General features: G+C 40.0%; 1 protein-coding gene across 3 annotated transcripts in view; it reads right to left on the reverse strand.

Annotated features, from left to right (window-relative positions):
• Positions 1-21743, reverse strand: part of LOC124875711 (growth arrest-specific protein 7-like) — an 80075-nt gene that overhangs the window by 10080 nt on the left and 48252 nt on the right. For all 3 annotated transcript variants that reach the window (XM_047378045.1, XM_047378046.1, XM_047378047.1), the window contains exons 6-11: positions 19206-19295; positions 14504-14619; positions 14232-14306; positions 4715-4793; positions 797-925; positions 141-264 (exon numbers count right to left, since the gene is read on the reverse strand). In XM_047378045.1, coding sequence (XP_047234001.1) covers positions 141-264; positions 797-925; positions 4715-4793; positions 14232-14306; positions 14504-14619; positions 19206-19295 — 613 coding nt within the window. The remainder of the gene's footprint in view (positions 1-140; positions 265-796; positions 926-4714; positions 4794-14231; positions 14307-14503; positions 14620-19205; positions 19296-21743) is intronic.

Below are 21743 nucleotides of genomic sequence, written 5' to 3' on the forward strand. Positions count from 1 at the left end.
GCGCCAGTGACCACAGCAGATGTCTTCCACCTAAAGACTGATGAGAGTGTGCAACATAAACAGGCAAGCGGCGCTCTGGCCAAACTAAAACAACAAACACCTGCGTGGAACCTTGACCCCAGAATGACCTTTGCTCTGACCTGCTTGTGTGGATTTCCTGCGAGCCTTTTTGATCTCCTCCTCAGTCTTGTTGCTGAGCTTGCTCTCTAGCTGCTGGGTCTTTAACTCCAGCTCCTTCTGTCTGTCAACCAGAGCTTTCTGGGCCTGCAGAGATAAAAACACTCAAGTTAGGGACTAACAAAAAAAAGACTTATTTTGAGAGATCAAAAGTTCTGCTGAACAGGTCTTTTCCTTTAAACAGTGACCTGCAGGTTTACAGGAACAATGATAAAACTCTGCATTTATAATAATGTCACAGCGTGTTTCCATCCATCAGTGATAATGTAGTCTTTGACCAACTCTCAGTATTCACTTGGTGTTAAAGCACATTTATGACAGCTAATGCTGCCAGTAGCTTATTTTTCTGTCTGCTTTAAATAAGAAAGTGTCCAGCAGACGGATCTATCTGAGAGTTGAGCTCTGCTCAGATAACAGATGATGAGCAACAGATTTGTGGTTGGGTTCAGGCTGTAGCCGATTGCTTTTTATCATATGGATAAAAATTGATGATAGGTAGCCGTGTACTTCTGAAAGTTGTGTGTATTTTTTAGCAGCGGCTTGACGGCTTCAGGAATCTTGTTGCAGCTATGGGTAAAAACCTAATTGAGCTCTACAAGATGTTCCGAACTGGTCTCACCTTCTCTACAGCTGCGTAACGCCCAACGAGCTGCTTCCGGAGGTCGGCGATGTGGTGGTCGAATCTCTTCATGTCCTTCTTAAAGTTCTCTCTGAATGTCAGGAAAGGTTTCTCCACTTCACATTGGAGCTGCTCAGAAAACAAACCAGAGATCAGCACATCGACCAGAACATGACAGAAGACATACAAAAGAACATTTTCCCCATTTCTTCTTTCATTAGGAACACCTCAGAATGGGCCAGGCATGAAAACTGTCATGTATGGACTGATCAGGCCTGGACTGAATCATTCTGCATGCAGTTACAGATTCTTTAAAACACATGTTAAAGTCATGAATCAAATATCATGTGCCGTGTCATCTTGTGAGCAAGAGACATCGTGACACCCCTACAATTAAAGAAAAATAAAATTTAGCTGCTGTCTTTAGTCTTGAACTTTACATGCAGTGCAATACCCTTAGCAGTTTTGAGTTCATAAATATTTTTTTAACTCACTGCCTCTGATGGAGTTCGACATCTTAATCAAAGCTACAACCTGTTGCTGCATGGAGAGACTATGTTTTAGTGGCAGCTCCTTCTATATCCGGTTCTGACACCCTTAGTTTTCACCAAGTAACCTGCTGATTGCAGACTCTTCCAGAACAGTGCTAGTACCAGAAAGTAGTTTGTAACACTTATTGAATTATCTAATTACAATATTCCATAGACAACATACTGCAGTGAACACTAAAAATCCCTTCCTATATATTTGGGCCTATAGAGTAAAGATTTCAACTGTGTATCAAAACTGGAAGAAAGAAATAAAATGCTGTTGGTGCTTTATTACTGTTCCTTAGTAAAGAGTTGCTTCAACTTAGCCATGCAGAGTGCTTCTACAAACATCTGGAAAAGAATGAGTCACTCTTAGGAGCTCAGGTGCATCAGGATGCCACCTGTGCAATAATTCCAGTCGTGACATTTCCTTCCTACGAAATGCCTTCCCAGAATCAGTAGCTACAGACCTCCAAGCTTTATGTGGTCTTTGTGGAATAGGTTTCCATGGCCGATCAGCTGCATCCAAGCAGCTGAAAATCTTTACAGATTTTAAAACCTGTAACACAGGGAGACTCCAATGGATTAACCTAGAGCTTGCCTTCCTCCTATTTAATAAACACTTCTAAGGCTGCACAATACATCGCAAATTAATTGTTTTCTTAAAGTCATCAAGAGATGTGTTTATTCACCAATATTAATGCATATCAAAGGCTTTCTAATAAATTAGGCACACCCACCTAAACTACCTCAAGAATGTCCAGCAATGTGAATGAAATGTTCCAACTAGAGAGCAGACTATAGAGATGTTATCCTGCTGTTACTATGAACAAAATCCCTTCCTGATCCTGAAAAATGTCCTACAGATGAACAGATTTCAGATGTATCCCTACTTGCATGCAATCACAGTCCACATATAGATGCAATAATTTCATATAAGAAGTGCACAGATAACGCTTTATTGACCATTGGTATTTGCAGTTTTTTTATTGCCAATTTCTATTTTGACCAATTTCTATTTTCCTTCTAAGGACTATGGACACTTTTAAACTTATTTGTTCAAACTTCTTTTTAACTTTTTCTCCCTTATTGGGTTTGTCTCTTTATAATTGTCCTGGCCTGTCCATTTCGTTGCCATTAATCTGCCCACAATTATGCAACAAGTGGAATATTGTATTTTCTGCCGTTTTGTAGACTAAATCTACTCTGACACTTCAAGGCAACCAGACCCACCATGCTGTTCCCCTAAGCTACAAGAGGATATGATTTTAACCTCTGTTTGCATATGAATATAGTCCAAAAACCTTAATTAGCTCTATGCTTTTGAGCAGCTTTCTACATTATGTCATCATTCTCCCACACCAAGTTTGTAAGTATGACAAATCCAAACTACAGTCTTATCCAAACTGCTCTGCTTCCTTTTTCATGATTCCTGAGCATACAGAGAGTTTAAGTAAACAGCCCAGCTATAAGCAACACGAATGTGACAAGATCATGTCGGCTTTTAATGTTTGCAGCAAGCGCAACGCTAGTTTAATGATCCTAATAAGCAACGTGGCGTTCTGCCCCAGCTGTCAGCCATGAATAAGAAGTGCAGCTTCTTCCTGTAGTCACAGTGCGACCCATCATTCAGAGATCATTTCCACTCAGATCCTTCCTGTCTCCTCTGAGAATCTGGAAGAATGCCGCACATCTGTGCATCTCTGGAGCATAAGATCACCCAAAACATTTTCCTGCATCTCTTTTCCCTCCTGCTTCATATCTAACTAATCAAACATGAAAAGTAAATTAGGACATATATTTCCCCACTCAATGGCTTTTCAACGGACTGTCGATCGCATATTTTCTGAAACAATCCCTCTTATTTTCAGATTTATATGCTCAGATTTATATGCTCAAACTTCAGCCTATTAAGAATAATAATAAAAAAAAAAACACAATCCAGATTCATTTGTAGTCAGACATAAGTGTGTTTCCATGGTAACAGACAAAAGAGCTACCTTACAAAAAAGAAAGGAATGGTGACAAGTGGTTAGAAGTGTGTGTGAGAGTGATTCACTGACCACAGGAGGTGATGTTTTGACATACAGTGGTTTCTTGCATTTTTTCACATTACAAACTTAAATGTATGTATTTTGATTTTATAGAACAGACCAACACAAAGTGGTTGCAGTTAATGTGACGTGCATACATAAATGGTTTTCAATGTTTTTTTACTAATGAAAATTTGAGAAGTGTGATGTAGATCTGTATTTAGTCCCTTTTACCCTAGTATCTTTAAAGTAAGTTTAGTGCAACCCACTGTCTTAAAAACCTTCCTAATTGGCTAATAGACCCCACCTGAGTCTGATTTAATCTCAGTGTAAATACAGCTCATTTGTGAAGGACCCACAGGTTTGGCCTTCTGTTTTTAACCTCTCTACAGGCCTTTGTGTTGTACCTGACTGTATGAAAAGTGCTATATGAAGACTGATTGACTGATTGTTGAAAGCTGTAAGAAGTCCTGTTTGCCACAAGCCATGTTGGATACATAGCAAACGTTGGGGGAGAGGGGGCTCTGGTTAGATGAGACCAAAATGGAACCTTTCGACATACATGCAGAACACTGTGTATCAAGAAAGCCGGCGACAAATCATCCCCACAGTGTAACATGGTGGGGGCAGTATCATGCTATGGGAATGCTTTTCGTTCAAAGGGACAGCAAAACAGGTCTAAGCTACATGGAGATAAATAATTGGCAATCCTGAAAACAAAAACCTGTTAGAACAACAGAAGCCTTGAGATTGGGCCAGGGGTTCCAGTAGGACAACGACCCTATAAATACAGCCGAAGCTGAAGTGGAATGGTTAAATCAAAGCATAATGATGTGTCAGAATGGCCTAGTCAAAGTCCAGATCTAAATCCATCGAGAATTTGTGGCAAGACTCAAAAACTGCTGTTTCCTACACTCTCCATCTCATCTGACTGACCTTGAGCTAGTCTGCAAAGAATAAATTGACAGAAATTTAAATTTAGATTTCCAAAGCTGGTACAGAGTTCTAGCTATTACCTACAATAAAATATGATTCTACCAAGTATAGACTCAGGTAAGGACCCCACACTTTATTTTAGTTTTTTGTATTTGTAAAAAAAAGTTTAAATCATGTATCTTCACTGCACAGATTCCCAATAATACACTTTGAATTCTTTTGGCTGTGGTGTGTGGCACTGTATGCTGCTGTCCTGGATAAGCTTTAACTCCCTGCCCTCAAGCTTCTCCAGGACACTCATCTGTCGATTTCCTCTGCCTCCACTGGAATAAAACACTTCAGGCAACAGATTTAACCATGATAAAGCTCAATTTTAGCCTCAGATCTAAATATTGGACGCCTGCAGTGAAGTGAATTACCTTTGAAGAGAACTTTAGATGAACCTCGGCTTCGTCTGCCAGGCTCTTTTTGAGCTGGGCCCATGCCTCCCCTAAAGTTCTGGGAACAGATAAGGACAAAGGGAGGAGAGTATGAGTTTTTAATACTTTCATCAAAATGAGGGCACACGATTTATTAGAAAGATAGATGTACAATGGGATCTGTCATGGCAATAGATGCAGGTATGGAGATACATAGAAGGGAGCTTCTGACACACACACACACACACACTGTCATCCATAAACAGATGAGACCCAGGAACCGCCAGGGCAAATGTTCACTCACACACAAGCAGTCAGTAAATCAAGAGCGCTAAACTGTGGTCCACAGCCAGTTCAACAGATCATTAGGATGTATGAGACATCAGATATCCAAGTTTCCTCTCAGCTATGAGCTCAACAGAGCCAGGAGACACTCATCGTTTGTCTCTTTAATAACCCAGACATTAGATTGAGAAAAAAAGTGGCTGGATGACCCTTTTGTTTTTCATTAAACTGAGGACTGTAAAAGCATCAGCCAGCAGGCAGATAGTCGGAGGCACAAGGCCCTAGGATCTAGGACCGACAGTCTTTATAGATGAACGGCTCACTTCAAAGCTTCGCTCTGAATGGAAGACATGCGCGGAATTCCCTCATACCGACATCCAACACATTCCTGACGCTGACCAGGGAAAGACTGGCCCCTGCAAAGCTATGTCCTCCAACATCCAGAGCTGCTAAGACCCCAATTAGATCATTTCATTCCTTACAGTAGCTACAAAATAAAACTAAATAAATGCTTAAATAAACAAATGGTGCTATTTGCTTAGTAAATCAGATACCAAAACGTTGTGCAAAAACTGAACTACTACCACCTGTTGCGCAGTGGATATGTGGATGAGGGGCCACAGAATTCACAAGGAGCTGAAAGGACGCTTCACTTTGTTAAGTGTCTCAGGAAACCTTTAAATAACTCACAGTTGGTGGGTGGAAGGGTGGGAAAGATTACACTAAATGCAAGACTAGGAAAATATGAAACACAATTAAAGTCTACGCCAGGGGTCTACAATTTACTTTAAATTAACCCCTGCAGTAGACCCTCCTTAGTGTCTTAACTTTGTGACCATAAAGAACTTCGCAATGTTTTTACATATAAAAGTGATCAAAAAGTCCAAATTGAAGCAGCATTTCTCTATGTTTTCGTTGTTTTTTTGCATATAAACCGCACGAATAGCACTAATAGTGCGATCCATGTTTTTTTTCGCGAAGTAATTTTTTTATCAGTAGATTGCAAACAATGTGCTGTTTTTAACCAGATTTTTCATTAACATGAAATGTTCCGATCTGTTTACAGTGTAAACATGTGCAAGTCCATTTTTACTGAAGTTTCAGTGGGTGGGATCAAAAGACAACAGCCATACTCTTCTTTTTGTTGTAGAATAATTAATAAAATAAAAATAAGTATCATCATTCACAGTTTCATCATTCACAGTTTAGTACTCTATTTATAACTGTTTTCACTTCAAGTTGTTTGTCAATATATTTTCGAGACGTTTTTGTCTGTTTCTCGATTTAAAAAGTAAAAAAAGCTTAATATAAATGCACGGGGAAAATGAGAAAAAAGATTATCATTTATGCCTGTAATAAATAAAATAATAATACAACACTTTTTTAGCTTCATTGGCTCTGGGTAGTTGCAAGCTCAGAAATCTGATGTTTTTCCAATCAGTGAATGCACCAGGTCCCATTGACCAAAACCCTCTCCGGTGTGGATGCTGTTGCTGAGCAACGACTCACAGTTTTCAGTATGAGTGAGATGATGTAAATAGCTATTAAACAGGAAACTATATTTTCTATAACATTACAACCGGTTATGATTCATTCACGCCGTGAGACAGCATGTAAATACTTTAACAAAACACGGTGAACATGAGTGAAAAGACAGTTTAAGATTACAATGAAAAGAAATTCTGCCAGACCTTAAAAACAACTACAGGGACACGTAGTTTGGCTCCAAACCTTTGTTCAAAATGATACTGTGTTGCACTTATCTCGCATGTCAAGCATGCGAAGAGAACATTTTATTTACTGAAGCAAGTCCAGGTTGAAAGAACAAATAAGCAATAGTTGAAATGAAAATTACAGGAAATACAAAAAACTAACAGAAAAACACGTATTTTCTGTGTCTCCTGCTTGCAAGCTGTAAAAGCTTAGTGCCACAAATGTTGAAGGAAACTGGATTTGACATATGTCCTCAGTCTTACATTCCCCTCTGAAAGGCAATCCTTCCCAACAACATAATGGATTTCAGGGGAAAAAAATTATCTCCTGCTGTAGACTACTTTTATTCAACAGATCTGATACAGTAGAAACTGCAGCTTAAGAAGAAATGTCCCATGCCTCACAGTCACATCTCTACCAAACAAATGGTAAATTCAGGAATAAACAGACGGTTGGTTCGGGTTGATGGTAGGAACCGAGCAACAAAACACTGATTGTCCTATCTAACAACAGAGCCAGCCTGAGGCAAAGCATAATGAAAGTACTGTGCTGCACTTTTGTGGGTGTGGGCAGACTGAGCTGGCTGGCATAATCTGGATTTTGTTAAGGACAGTTCCAACCCACTCTCTGTCACCATGTTAATATAAAGTCAGTAAACCCTGCAGGGGAGGGTAAGTCTTATTAAACCTCACTAAATTAAGCCCTCACTTCCAGTTTCCCTCCTTCCCTCTGATACCATGTTAAGGGTCTAAAATTAAATCTATGATGGGGATGACCTGAGCGTACAAAACATCTGTAATATTCGCCAGCTAGCTGCCTGTTAGCCATCAAAGGAAAACATTCATTTTATCAAGCCAATTTTTCCCTTTATCCGGAATTTCAAAAGATTGTAAAAATAACAAGATTTACATAACGGGTAATTGGCCTTACTGCCCAACTGTTGCAACAATTTAACATCTCTTTAACAAATTGTTCCATTAAACAGAAAAGGTCTACGGTGGGTAAAATAAGAATGTTTTTTATAAGAGCTCTAACCTTAATTTCTGGTCAAAATAGGGATCAGAATTACAATCAACAGAAACTATGCAAATGTTCTGCAAATAAAGTACAGTAACAAGAAATTCTAAATGTGATGTAGGCATTTCTAAAATTATTTTTTACAAATACACAGTCAACACAGACATTGCAGGAAAATATATTCATGCAAAGCTAAATTTTCATGAACAGCCCTCGAAATATAATATCCTATCAAAAATTACATCTAAGCACTTTACGATGGCCATGCGGCACACACATACAATATATCGGAAAGACAATTGGGATTCAATATATCCAGCAACTTGTCACCACTTTTACAGCACAGTTGCTTTTACAGGAATAAATATAGCTTTTTAATTCTTCATTGTTTTATTCACCAAGTGTCTGGTGGAAGAATTTGAATTTCCCCACTGCCTTAGAATCCTAACCATAAAACTCGAAAACAACATTTCTAATTCGTTAAATTATAAAGGGCTTGCTTTATGCTCAAGCATATGGAAGCAAATCGTTACCATATTTCAAATGAAAAAGCATTTTCAGAAATGCTTTTTCATTTTAGGAATGTGGCTGCATTGTTTGACTCATAAATGAAATTGGTAATCAATAATCCTATTTGCATTTTAATTTTCTTCTTCAAGACTGCTCATTCTTTCACTTAATCAAAAAGAAAAATACATTTGAGATTTTATTTTTCAAAATGTACCCCATCAAATAGATACCAAAATTCAATTTGAAATGTAAAATTTGAAAATGAAAAAGCATTTCTGGAAATGCTTTTTCATTTTAAGAATGTGGCTGCATTATTTGACCAATAAATAAAATTAGTAATCAATCATCCTATTTGCATTTTCTTCTTCACTGCACATTTTATGCCATAATCAAAAAGAAAACAAAGCAGACTTTGCTTTTTCGTTTTCGTGGTCTGCCCGCAAAGTACTGCCCAGAACTCGAAAAGAAAAAAGCATTCCGAGCTGCGGGCGCAGCAGAGTGACGTCAGCAGCCGCTCTTCCTCAACTCCCTGCTGACCGAGCTACCCAGCTTGTTCAGTAGGGGGCGCTGTGCACGTCTGCATTGCATTACATTGCAAACGTGCCGAGAAATTGATTGAATTGCAACAGGGCCGAGCTCAGTTTGTGGCAGTGGCAGGCAGAACTGGTAGTTCCGGTGGCATCCTCATGGCCTGGGACATCCAGCGTGTTTTTAAGCATTTATTTATAATTTTCTGTGAGTGACGATTCAGAATAGCCGCTCGTGCTCTACAATAAACCGGCTGTTTGTGCAATAAATCTTCGTCATCCTTTCAACACGTCACACATACACATAGTGCTATTTATTTTCCATGTCAAGTAAATACAATCACCTTATGTTATGGTTCTAAAGCTGTTTATTAAATAATAATCAATAATGACATCATTATTTAAAGGTAACAGGCTATAACAACAATGACATCCCGTTTGCCAATAATCAGCATCAGCTTCCACAAAAACAGCGGCAACCGCATTGGCAAGATTTTACGGCCGGTCCGGCACCTTCTGGCATCCTTGCGGAATCCCGTGCCACCCTGCGGCAGAACTACCAGTTCTGCCTGCCACTGCCACAAATTGAGCTCGGCCCTGCTGCAATTCAATCAATTTCTCGGCACGTTTGCAATGTAATGCAATGCAGATGTGCACAGCGCCCCCTACTGAACAAGCTGGGTAGCTCGGTCAGCAGGGAGCTGAGGAAGAGCGGCTGCTGACGTCACTCTGCTGCGCCCGCCGCTCGGAATGCTTTTTCGTTTTCGAGTTCTGGGCAGTACTTTGCGGGCAGACCACGAAAACGAAAAAGCAATGTTTGCTTTGTTTTCTTTTTGATTATGGCATAAAATGAGCAGTCTTGAAGAAGAAAATGCAAATAGGATGATTGATTACTAATTTTATTTATGGGTCAAATAATGCAGCCACATTCTTAAAATGAAAAAGCATTTCTGAACATTTTTTTCATTTGAAATATGGTAACGATTTGCTTCCATACTAGCATCTGTGAACCGGTAGAGAACTAACAGTTCTGAGAGTCTGCTACTCCACCCCTTAAGACCCGTGCTATTCACAGAGCTGTGGACATGGCACTGAAAGGGGAGCTGCAGTACCGTATCTGCAGTTTAAAGACTAAATGTTGCAACTGTTTTATTTAGACCTCAGGAAATTGTGTCAATCTGTGAAGAAAGTCTCCTTTAAACAGATTACACCGCAAAAAACTGTTCGTACATTGTCATATGCAGGGCCTAATGGAATATTCTCACCTGACAATGTGCTGATTGTCAATCTCTTAACTTCCCACTAAAAATAGTGACCACAGTGGCCCTTTATTTATTGTAACATTTTAAAATCTAATTCAATATCATACAGAAAAGATCTATTAAACGTCACATCTGTTAAAGTTCATAATTGGCTCTCAAAAGTGTTTAAATAAAATATGTTTAGTTGGACTAAAAAAGTGTGATTTTAGGGACTGTTGGACAACCGTTTGTCACGTTGCTATGCAGAGTCACCATTTCCTTTTGGAATTTCTTAATAAGAAGAGATAAATAACAGTGTCATGGTCAGAGTCCACAGCTTCTCATCTTCTATGGGCTGTGTCTCAATCAGCTTCCTGTTACTTTTCCATTTTCCGTGCCTCTTTAGTAGACCAGACAAAGAGCTGCTCTCAGCATGAACCCCCTCTGCTGTCAAACAGCAGAGAAGAAGAGCGGCTGAAAACTCTCTTACGCTCTCCAGACTCTTCCCAGAGCCCCATCGCCACCACATACCACCTTCCACCTCCAAACACACTCCCTCTTTCCCATGCGTGGTTTTTTTTTGCTTTCTCTCCTCTGCTCTGGTGTAACAGCAATCAAAGGTTCCAGGGCTGAGCAGATCAAAGCAGCTGCTAGTTTGCCAGGAAGCAGTACCACTCCATAACGTCACCAACAGGGCCTCCAGCATCGCGATCACAACGAGACGCCTCGGCTGGTCAGCTACCCGACAGGTTTATTTGCTGTGAAGCAGCCTAACTGTCTGACTAACATTACTCCAAATTAACACCATGCAAAACCATTCACAGCTGAGGTGAAAGATGGGGTCACCTCTTCGTTGCTTTTTATTTACTACAGTGATGTGAAAAAATGTTTGCTCCCTTACAGATTAATTCAGTTTCATCACCGATAATTGTTTCAGACGATTATCGAAAATTAAGTAACAAAAATAAAATATTTTCAAATCATGATTTCATCTATTAAGAGAAAAATAGCAGTCCAAACCAATATGTATGTGAAAATATAATTGTCCAGCTGCTAAATCATGAATTAGCTGATTATTCACAATTTTTGTTTCAATTTCACTAGCCACACCAAGGCCTGTCTGACCTGTAAAATAAAGAAACATGTCTGACAACATGAAGTAGGCTAAAGGATCTCAAAACGCAACATAACAGGGCCTGAAATCTAACAAGAGATGAGCAATAAAGTCTGGAAAAGATTACACAACCATTTCTAATGTTTGGGGCTCTAGTCAACCACAGTGACAGCCATTATCCCCCCTAAAAAAGAAAACCTAAAACAGTAAAGAGTTCTCGGCGTACCGAAATTACATTAAGAGGTACTAATCCAGGAGGTCACAAAGGAACCCAGAATGACATCTAAAGTACTCCAGACCTTACTTGCCCCAGTTAAGGTCAAAGATCATGATTGAACTATAGGAACAAGAGACTGGGCAAAAATACCCTCCATGTGAGAGTCCCAAGGCCAAACCACTCCTGAAAAATAGGGAAGGTTTTGGAGGGTGTGTGTTTAGTTTAGTTTTAAAAATACACCTCATTTCAAGAAAAGAACAATGGTTGAACATGATGGTGGCGTGGTGGTCTTGTGCTGCTTTGGGACCTCATTAGTTCATGACTTTAAGCACGTTTGGATTATGCAGCATGACAATGATCTAATGCACATCAGCAAATCCACCTATTTATAAAAACTAAATAAAGGTTTTTAGTGTTCTAGTAAAAGTCCGGACTTAAATCTAATTAGAGAAGCTGTGAAATGACCATTAACAGGTTGTTTATGCTTGAAAACCATCAAGTGTGACTAAATTACACCTCCACAGTGATGTTTAAGGAACACATAGATACATAGAGCTCTTATGTTATTTTATGCTCCATACTATAGTATATAAGTACAGCGAGTCCAGCACTTTATCTATTGTGTCATAAAAAGAACCTTAAATGGTAAACATTTGATTGTAACTGTTTAAAACCTTGATGAACAGTGATATTGGTAACAGGCCATGCTTACTGTATGCACTGTAAACTGAAATGTCAATTCTTAGATGCAACCTATTGGTGAAAAGAGAGCACTGCCATGCTAAAAACAGGTCCTTCTCAAAATATTAGCATATTGTGATAAAGTTCATTATTTTCCATAATGTCATGATGAAAATTTAACATTCATATATTTTAGATTCATTGCACACTAACTGAAATATTTCAGGTCTTTTATTGTCTTAATACGGATGATTTTGGCATACAGCTCAAGAAAACCCAAAATTCCTATCTCACAAAATTAGCATATCATTAAAAGGGTCTCTAAACGAGCTATGAACCTAATCATCTGAATCAACGAGTTAACTCTAAACACCTGCAAAAGATTCCTGAGGCCTTTAAAACTCCCAGCCTGGTTCATCACTCAAAACCCCAATCATGGGTAAGACTGCCGACCTGACTGCTGTCCAGAAGGCCACTATTGACACCCTCAAGCAAGAGGGTAAGACACAGAAAGAAATTTCTGAATGAATAGGCTGTTCCCAGAGTGCTGTATCAAGGCACCTCAGTGGGAAGTCTTTGGGAAGAAAAAAGTGTGGCAGAAAACGCTGCACAACGAGAAGAGGTGACCGGACCCTGAGGAAGATTGTGGAGAAGGGCCGATTCCAGACCTTGGGGGACCTGCGGAAGCAGTGGACTGAGTCTGGAGTAGAAACATCCAGAGCCACCGTGCACAGGCGTGTGCAGGAAATGGGCTACAGGTGCCGCATTCCCCAGGTCAAGCCACTTTTGAACCAGAAACAGCGGCAGAAGCGCCTGACCTGGGCTACAGAGAAGCAGCACTGGACTGTTGCTCAGTGGTCCAAAGTACTTTTTTCGGATGAAAGCAAATTCTGCATGTCATTCGGAAATCAAGGTGCCAGAGTCTGGAGGAAGACTGGGGAGAAGGAAATGCCAGAAGTCCAGTGTCAAGTACCCACAGTCAGTGATGGTCTGGGGTGCCGTGTCAGCTGCTGGTGTTGGTCCACTGTGTTTTATCAAGGGCAGGGTCAATGCAGCTAGTTATCAGGAGATTTTGGAGCACTTCATGCTTCCATCTGCTGAAAAGCTTTATGGAGATGAAGATTTCATTTTTCAGCATGACCTGGCACCTGCTCACAGTGCCAAAACCACTGGTAAATGGTTTACTGACCATGGTATCACTGTGCTCAATTGGCCTGCCAACTCTCCTGACCTGAACCCCATAGAGAATCTGTGGGATATTGTGAAGAGAACGTTGAGAGACTCAAGACCCAACACTCTGGATGAGCTAAAGGCCGCTATCGAAGCATCCTGGGCCTCCATAAGACCTCAGCAGTGCCACAGGCTGATTGCCTCCATGCCACGCCGCATTGAAGCAGTCATTTCTGCCAAAGGATTCCCGACCAAGTATTGAGTGCATAACTGTACATGATTATTGGAAGGTAGACGTTTTTTGTATTAAAAAGACTTTTCTTTAATTGGTCGGATGAAATATGCTAATTTTGTGAGATAGGAATTTTGGGTTTTCATGAGCTGTATGCCACAATCATCCGTATTAAGACAATAAAAGACCTGAAATATTTCAGTTAGTGTGCAATGAATCTAAAATAAATTAATGTTAAATTTTCATCATGACATTATGGAAAATAATGAACTTTATCACAATATGCTAATATTTTGAGAAGGACCTGTAGTCGGTATGAGTGCTATTTTTGGGTTTTGGAAAATCTCCTCCAAATTACCAGATTATGGTCGGGCTTTGTTTTACACAAAGCTTTATTAAAATGTAAAGAGAAATAGAAAACAGCAACGAATGAATAACAGATGCTGAAAACATTGTTGACTTTTTAACTAAATTTAGTTTCTTTATCCTGGATGAATATCATTCCATTATTTAAACAGTTCAGTATAAGAGAGGAAGCATATCTTTTTATTGCACTAAAATATGAAAATATCATTACAAAATAAAAGTAAAAAATATAAAACACAAAAGTGTTGAATTCAAAGTCTCTGCATACTTAAAGTGGCTACAAACTAAGTAGGCAGGCGTGCTGTTGTACGGCACTGACATGTTTGTTAAAAAAATATTCATTTATGCAGCCATGTATGTGACAGGCTCCTCTGAGAGAGATAGGTGGATGTAGAGATTTTTTGGGTGGATTGGAGGGGGGGTCTCTCCTTCACTGTCACTCACCCTTCTTCCTGGCTTGCAAGAGGGATCTGCGAGAGCTTCGACAAATTCTTGGCGTATTCTTCTTCTATCTTTATTCTGAGAGGGTTGTAGAGAATTGAATTACAACACAGCTTTTATGCAACTTGGTTTCCATCTGTGTTTCCTCTGTTGTGCAATAGAGTAATGTGCATCAAGGAGCAAAAACAAACTAAACAGGAGGAAATGGCTGCATGGTTTTCATGGCAACGTTAAAAATACTGCAGAATAATGGCAGACGATTAGAAAGCAGATACCTTTCTCGTATGAACTCGGCCATCTCTTTCTGCATCTGTTTACCCTTCAGCTGTTTCTGCAATACGACCTCAAATCCAGTGATGCAACCGTTGCCCTGGGGATCCTTCCTGTCAGCCTGCATGATAAACACAGCAAGTGCACAAGAACTGCAGTGTGGAAACAAACCAATGAGATCAGAAAACATTAAAATGCAGTGGTTTGCAAAAACAGAGTTGGTCAAAACAGGGAAGTGTTTACATGCATATGTTTAAGGTGAGTTTTTGTGTGTTTCCTAACGCATAACACAGTCATTATCCAGTATCATGTTGAGCTGGAAGTATCCTTCCAACCCCTACCAGTATGTCCTGCTATGAAGTATGGGCTGGAGATGGTGGGGATTGACCCAAATGGACAGGATTAGAAGCATATCAGGTTGAGCAGTTTGGAGACAAAGTAAAAAATGGAAGACAGACAAATGGGAAGTTCACTTGTCCCACTCTGCACCTGCACTGTCTGCTCGCTGCTGTGCACATGACTACAGAGTGTTAGTGTGTTACAGCACATAATGCACCTGGTAGAGATTACACTGCAGTGGTGGGAGATGTCCAAACAGAGCAGCAGAGGCCTGCTGGCTCGCTGTGTTCCAGCCCATTACTTGGTACCGTGCCATCCTACTGTGCTGTGTTCTGCATCACAGAAAAGCCCAATGCTGATTCTCTGGATGCAGAGAGGAGCAAACATGGCCTAATGTTGAAAGATGAAAAGGAAGTTATTTTTGTTCTCACTGACTTGTGAGGAAGTTTGCTTGGTGATTTACCCAGAGGAAGGGCTTTGTCAGCAAACCCACAATCGTTTTTCCTTCATCATAACCTGTTTCCCTACACAGTATCTCCAACTTCTAACTTAACTCTATAATTTTATTTCTTCTCAAAAAAAAAAAAAATTATATACACTGCTCAAAAAAATTAAACAACACAATATAACTTCAAGTAAATTAAACTTTTGTGAAATCAAACTGTCCACTTAGGAAGCAACAGTGATTGACAATTAATTTCACATGTTGTTGTTCAAATAGAATAGACAACAGGGGGAAATCTTTGGTGATTATCAAGAAACACTCAATAAAGGAGTGGTTCTGCAGGTGGGGACCACAGACCACTTCTCAGTATTTATGCTTTCTGGCCGATGTTTTGGTCACTTTTGAATGTCGGTGCTGCTTTCACACTCGTGGTAGCATGAGACGGACTCTACAACCCACACAAGTGGCTCAGGTAGTGCAGCTCAACCAGGATGGCACATCAATGCGAGTTGTGGTAAGAAGGTTTGCTGTGTCTGTCAGCGTAGTTTCCAGAGCCTGTAGGCGCTACCAGGAGACAGGCCAGTACACCAGGAGTTGTGGAGGAGGCCGTAGGAGGGCAACAACCCAGCAGCAGGACTGCTACCTCCACCTTTGTGCAAGGAGGAACAGGAGGAGCACTGCCAGAGTCCTGCAAAATGACCTCCAGCAGGCCACAAATGTGCATGTGTCTGCACAAATGGTTAGAAACCATCTCCATGAGGATGGTATGAGGGCCCGAAGTCCACAAATGGGGGTTGTGCTCACAGCCCAACACCGTGCAGGACGCTTGGCATTTGCCAGAAAACACCAGGTTTGGCACCCTGTGCTCTTCACAGATGAAAGCAGGTTCACACTGAGCACATGTGACAGACGTGACAGAGTCTGGAGACACCGTGGAGAGCAATCTGCTGCCTGCAACATCCTTGCATGACCAGTTTGGCAGTGGGTCAGTAATGGTGTGGGATGGCATTTCTTTCCATGTGCTCGCCAGAGGTATCCTGACTGCCATTAGGTACCGAGATGAGATCCTCAGACCCCTTGTGAGACCATATGCTGGTGCGGTTGGCCCTGGGTTCCTCCTAATGCAGGACAATGCTAGACCTCATGTGGCTGGAGTGTGTCAGCAGTTCCTGCAAGATGAAGACTTTGAAGCTATGGACTGGCCCGCCCGTTCCCCAGACCTGAATCTGATTGAGCACATCTGGGACATCATGTCTCGCTCCATCCACCAACGTCATGTTGCACCACAGACTGTCCAGGAGTTGGTGGATGCTTTAGTCCAGGTCTGGGAGGAGATCCCTCAGGAGACCATCCGCTGTCTCATCAGGAGCATGACCAGGCGTTGTAGGGAGGTCATACAGACACGTGGAGGCCACACACAATACTGAGCCTCATTTTGACTTGTTTTAAGGACATTACATCAAAGTTGGATCAGCCTGTAGTGTGTTTTTCCACTTTAATTTTGTGATTGACTCCAAATCCAGGCCTCCATTGGTTAATAAATTGGATTTCCATTGATGATTTTTGTGTGATTTTGTTGACAGCACATTCAACTTTGTACAGAACAAAGTATTCAATGAGAATATTTCATTCATTCAGATCTAGGATGTGTTATTTGAGTGTTCCCTTTATTTTTTTGAGCAGTGTATATTGAGAGAAATAATCCAGACATGGAACAAATAAATGGAAAACCTACGTGTTTGAGTGAAATATTGGGCTGCCATGGCTTTTTATTCACTTTATAGTTCAGAACAGAAGGGATAAACATCATTCTTACAGAATCAACCCCCATGAGGTGTTTTGATTGGGGCTATTTAAACAAGTCTCACACAATTAAGCCAAAAATGATTTATACCCCTGGCAGATTTGGGTTTAAAGTAGTCTTTTAATTTGAATGACGATTCATCTAACTAGAAGTAATATTAACATTTTTGAGTGACACAGCCACAGTCCCATCTAGAAATGATAGAGAACTGTTGAGTGTGAAAAGTATTAAGGTAATGGCACAAGGCTGTTTCAATCTCATGTAATTTCCAAACTGAGACAAACTTATTGGTTGAACAAAAATACATCTACGTTATGTTTAACGGAGATGCAGTGATGAGGATTTTGTGAATCAGCTCTACTTTCATTGTTTCTTAAAGTTTTGACCTGCTGATACCAATTGTGGTCTCTGTAGAAATATTAGTTCCTGAAGATACAAGACAGAAGAGCTGCTTTCTAGATATTGTTTCTAAACTTACAATGTCAATAATAATTTATATAGGAGCAGAGGTGAAACATTGTATGATAGGTCAGTGTTTGTGTGTGAAAGAGAGAACAGTCGCTGTAAACTGGGGGTTTACTAGTTTAAAGCAAAGACAAAATGTTAAAGACATTTTAAACTGTCTTTAACACATTTTATTATAGTCAAAACGTAAGGTGGAGCCATAGAATCTGTGGCACCTAGATGGTGGCATGCACATTAACAGGGCTTATGAGCTTTGACTGCTGCACCTAAAGAGGCAGCTCAAAATGTATCTTTAAATGATAGTCTGAAAGTCAGACAATTAAGCTGTGTGGATCATAAACTTATATATCCACCTATATTAGCAATTAGCATGGTCGCAGCAGTAACGCTTTACTAAAACAACAGTCTCTGTGTGTATATTTCCAAGAATGCAGATTTTAACTCTGAGTTTTCCAAATGGCAGCGAATATGGCAGAGGCTGAAACAGATCTACTTTGCTGTGCTCTATTCAGCCTTCCTGTTATCTGCTTTAAGTCTATCTTCCCTCGCTCACTAATAGCCTGAATGAACTACAGATTTTTCTGCATTTGTAAAAAATATTGTTTCTTTTAAGTAGCTTCTTACATCTCTGAGCTTTTTCTGACTTGATTTTTAAACACCTCACCGATACAGAAAATAGTCAACTTGATGTCTTGTTACCTCACTGACTACTTCCACACCAACCAGTGTTGTCAGCTCAACCTGGTAGAGCTTCTGTATGTTCTTGTTCTCCAGGAGCAACTTCCTCCAAAAACCCAGGAAATATTGAAAATAATATATCTGTGGATGTTCCAGCATGGTAGAGCACCATGTCATAAAGCAACAGTGATAAAATATTTTCCTAGCCTCAGATAATGGACTTGTGTCTGTACTTGTTCTGTTAGATCTCAGTGCTGCATTTGATACAGTTGACCATAATATCCTCTTAAAAAGGCTGAAATATGCTGTAGGGATCAGGGGAACAGCGATAGGCTGGTTTAAATCTTATTTGTCTGACAGATTCCAGTTTGTTCATGTAAATGATAAATCATCTTCAAACTCCAGGGTTAATCGTGGAGTACCACAGGGTTCAGTACTTGGGTCAATTCTCTTCACTATATATATGCTTCCAATAGGTAAAATTATCAGGCAGCATGGGATACATTTTTGCTGTTACGCTGATGATACTCAGCTTTACTTATCCATAAATCCTGACGAGCCCAACCAGTTAGATAGACTACAAGCATGTTTCGAAGACATACAAACTTAGATGACTTTAAATGTTCTGGGAACCCCTGCACTAAACAAGCTGTACATGTGTGGTTTGAATGAAAACCTCCTCAGTTCTGTAGAGCATAAACTTACATCTAGAAGTCTGTTTATGGAACAGAGGCAACTCTGCATCTACACAGTATGATCAAGACCTTGTGTACATAACATGAGAGTGGATCATGGAAGGGTAACTCTTACACACATCATGGCATTTTTAAAGGAGGAATGGCACAGATAAAACAAATAGAACAGCACAGAGCAGTAAACATTGACTATGGCTATTTTGTTCAGAATGCTATGAAAACTAAAAATGCAGAAATTGATGTACAGAATATTTACAGTTCAATTGTTGAGGTAAACTTACCCAGAAGTAGTCACAGTAACTCCACTCGTCTGGTTTCAGCAGCTGCTGTTCGGCCATAAAGACCGGAGATGGGAACGTCACACAGTTGATCTGTGGGATGAAGACAGAGAAGGGTCAGGCTGACTCTTCCTCACTGGAATGTTTAAAGGACCAAGTCATAGATCTGGATAGAAAGCATTTCAAACTGAAAGCTTAATGTATTGGCATTAATTCTATTTATCTTACACCCTATATAAACCCAAAATGTAGTTTCTCAAAAAGTTAGAATTTCAAACCAACAAAAATCATTTCTAGTAGAGTAAAGTCAGCTTGCTGAAAAGGATCTTCGTGTACTTAACAGTGCATGTACTCAGTACTTGGCTAGGGTTCCTTTAGAATGAAATACAGCCTCAGTGCAGTGTGGTATGGAGGTGAGATGTTAAGGATGTCCAGGTGGCTTTAATACCAGCTTCTCATCTGCATAGTTGGTCATTAACACAGGTATTGTTACTTGCAGGGTGAGCAGGTACCAGCTGGAAAATGAAATCTGCATCTCCATAAAGCTTGTCAGCAAAGGGAAGCATGGAATGCTCGAAAATGTCCTAGTAGACGGCTGCCATGACTTGATAAAACACAGTAGACCAACAGCAGCAAATGACATGGCTCCCAAGATCATCACTGACTGGAAAATTCACACTGGACCCAAGCAGAATTTTCTACCATTTTTCTTTCACGAAACCTGTTAAAGGTGCTATACAAATAAAGTTTACTTATTTACTTACTCACTAAACTTTACATTAATATGCTTGGATACAGCGTCCATGAACAGCCAGTTTCTTTACAAATGTGGCTTACAACAGTCAAGTCAACAGTTTTCCCATTATTGTGAAGGCCAGGACATAGCATTGTATGATAAAAAATATATTTTATTAAAATATTTCTTATTTCATGTTTAGCTTTTCAGAGAAATGGAATTTTAGGTTTTCAGAAACTGTAAGCCTTAATTCTCAAAATTAACAGAAACAAATGCTTGGAATATATCACTCCTGTGTGTACATGTATCCTAATATGGTCTCTACATTATGTCATCTCTGCAGCCAGGACACAACAAACCAAAGAAAACAATTTAAATCCAACACTGCTCACTCATGTTTCAATTTCCCATTAATCTTAGATTAAATATTGTCAGTGCATGCTGGTATGGTGTTTTGACACAACACTATAAATGTACTAATCAGTATTCTGGATTCCCAAAGAGATTACACTATCGGGACATAGTGTGTTGTTTTTTTTCTTTGTCTTTTCTTTTACACGGGAGGAAAGAAAGACAATATGACATCTTCAAACTGCAGTGACAAATAGCTTTGTAACACTTTATGGACAGCAATGTATCAGTGACTTTGGTCCATGTCTGTCCTTGAATATCATTAGATCAGAGCATTAATGTGTTGCTTATTGGTGTATTTTAGCCTACTTCATGTTGCCGGACAGGTTCTGTTTATGTGACTTATTGATTCCACAAATCAGGCAGTAATCAGACAAGGGTGTGGATAGAAAAACTGAACCAAAACGGTGGTTAGTTATATGTTCACATAGGGCTGGGATGGCTTTTTCCTTTAATGAAGGAAATCACCATCTGAAAACTGCTTTTTATTTTACAACTGTTTTAAAAAAAAGCAGAAGAAGAAATCTATAAGAGGCTAACTACATTTGCATAGCACTTTACAGACGTGCTCTAATTTATTGATACTAACCCACATTAAACTCCAAACTACAACCATCTTCAAAATATGTCAAAACTCAAGCTTTTTATGCTATTTCTTACTGTTTATACCATATGTGACAAATGTCAGACTTTACTTTCAATTATTGATGCATCTCAACATTTCATACAACAAACACATGAAAATTGCATGAACAAAGCTGATTGAATATTGACAGCACCTTTTCCCAGCAGTCATTGCAAATAAGTAATTTCTGTCCTTCACAATGAGACTTCTCCATTTGCCAACAGGTAGTTAGCCCACTCTTCCCGAGCAAACCGTTCAAGCAGTCTCAGTGTTGTCTGCAGTTCTCAGATCTTTCCAGACACGTTCAATAGCATTAATACCCCCCACACTCCCTTCCCTCCCTCCCTTCTGAAGAACACCCCGCCACTGCCTCCCCTCACTATCCTCAACAACACTGTGTCTACTGAGGATTACTCTCGGAACAACCTTTCTGTCTGGACCCGATATGCGCCTTACACATAGAAACTGTTCGGAAGAAGGCCCAGGACAGACTTCCTGCAACAATTTAAGAAATACAACCTTCCACAAGAGTTGCTGGTCATGTTATACACGGCCATTATTCAATCTGTCCTGTGTTTCTCCATCACTGTATGATCAGAACATCAGGACTACAGGGAGGATCATCAGGGCTGACCTTCCCTCCTTGTTTGTGTGCACAAACGTAGTCAGTAAAGCTTTATCTGATTCTTATTAAGATATAGGCCCATGGAGGGATATTTAGGAACAGTCTAAGATTTGTTTCCTCTGAACTGTTTGGTGTGCTTTTATT

The sequence above is a fragment of the Girardinichthys multiradiatus genome, chromosome 10, assembly GCF_021462225.1.
Source record: "Girardinichthys multiradiatus isolate DD_20200921_A chromosome 10, DD_fGirMul_XY1, whole genome shotgun sequence".
NCBI classification, from domain to species: Eukaryota; Metazoa; Chordata; class Actinopteri; order Cyprinodontiformes; family Goodeidae; genus Girardinichthys; species Girardinichthys multiradiatus.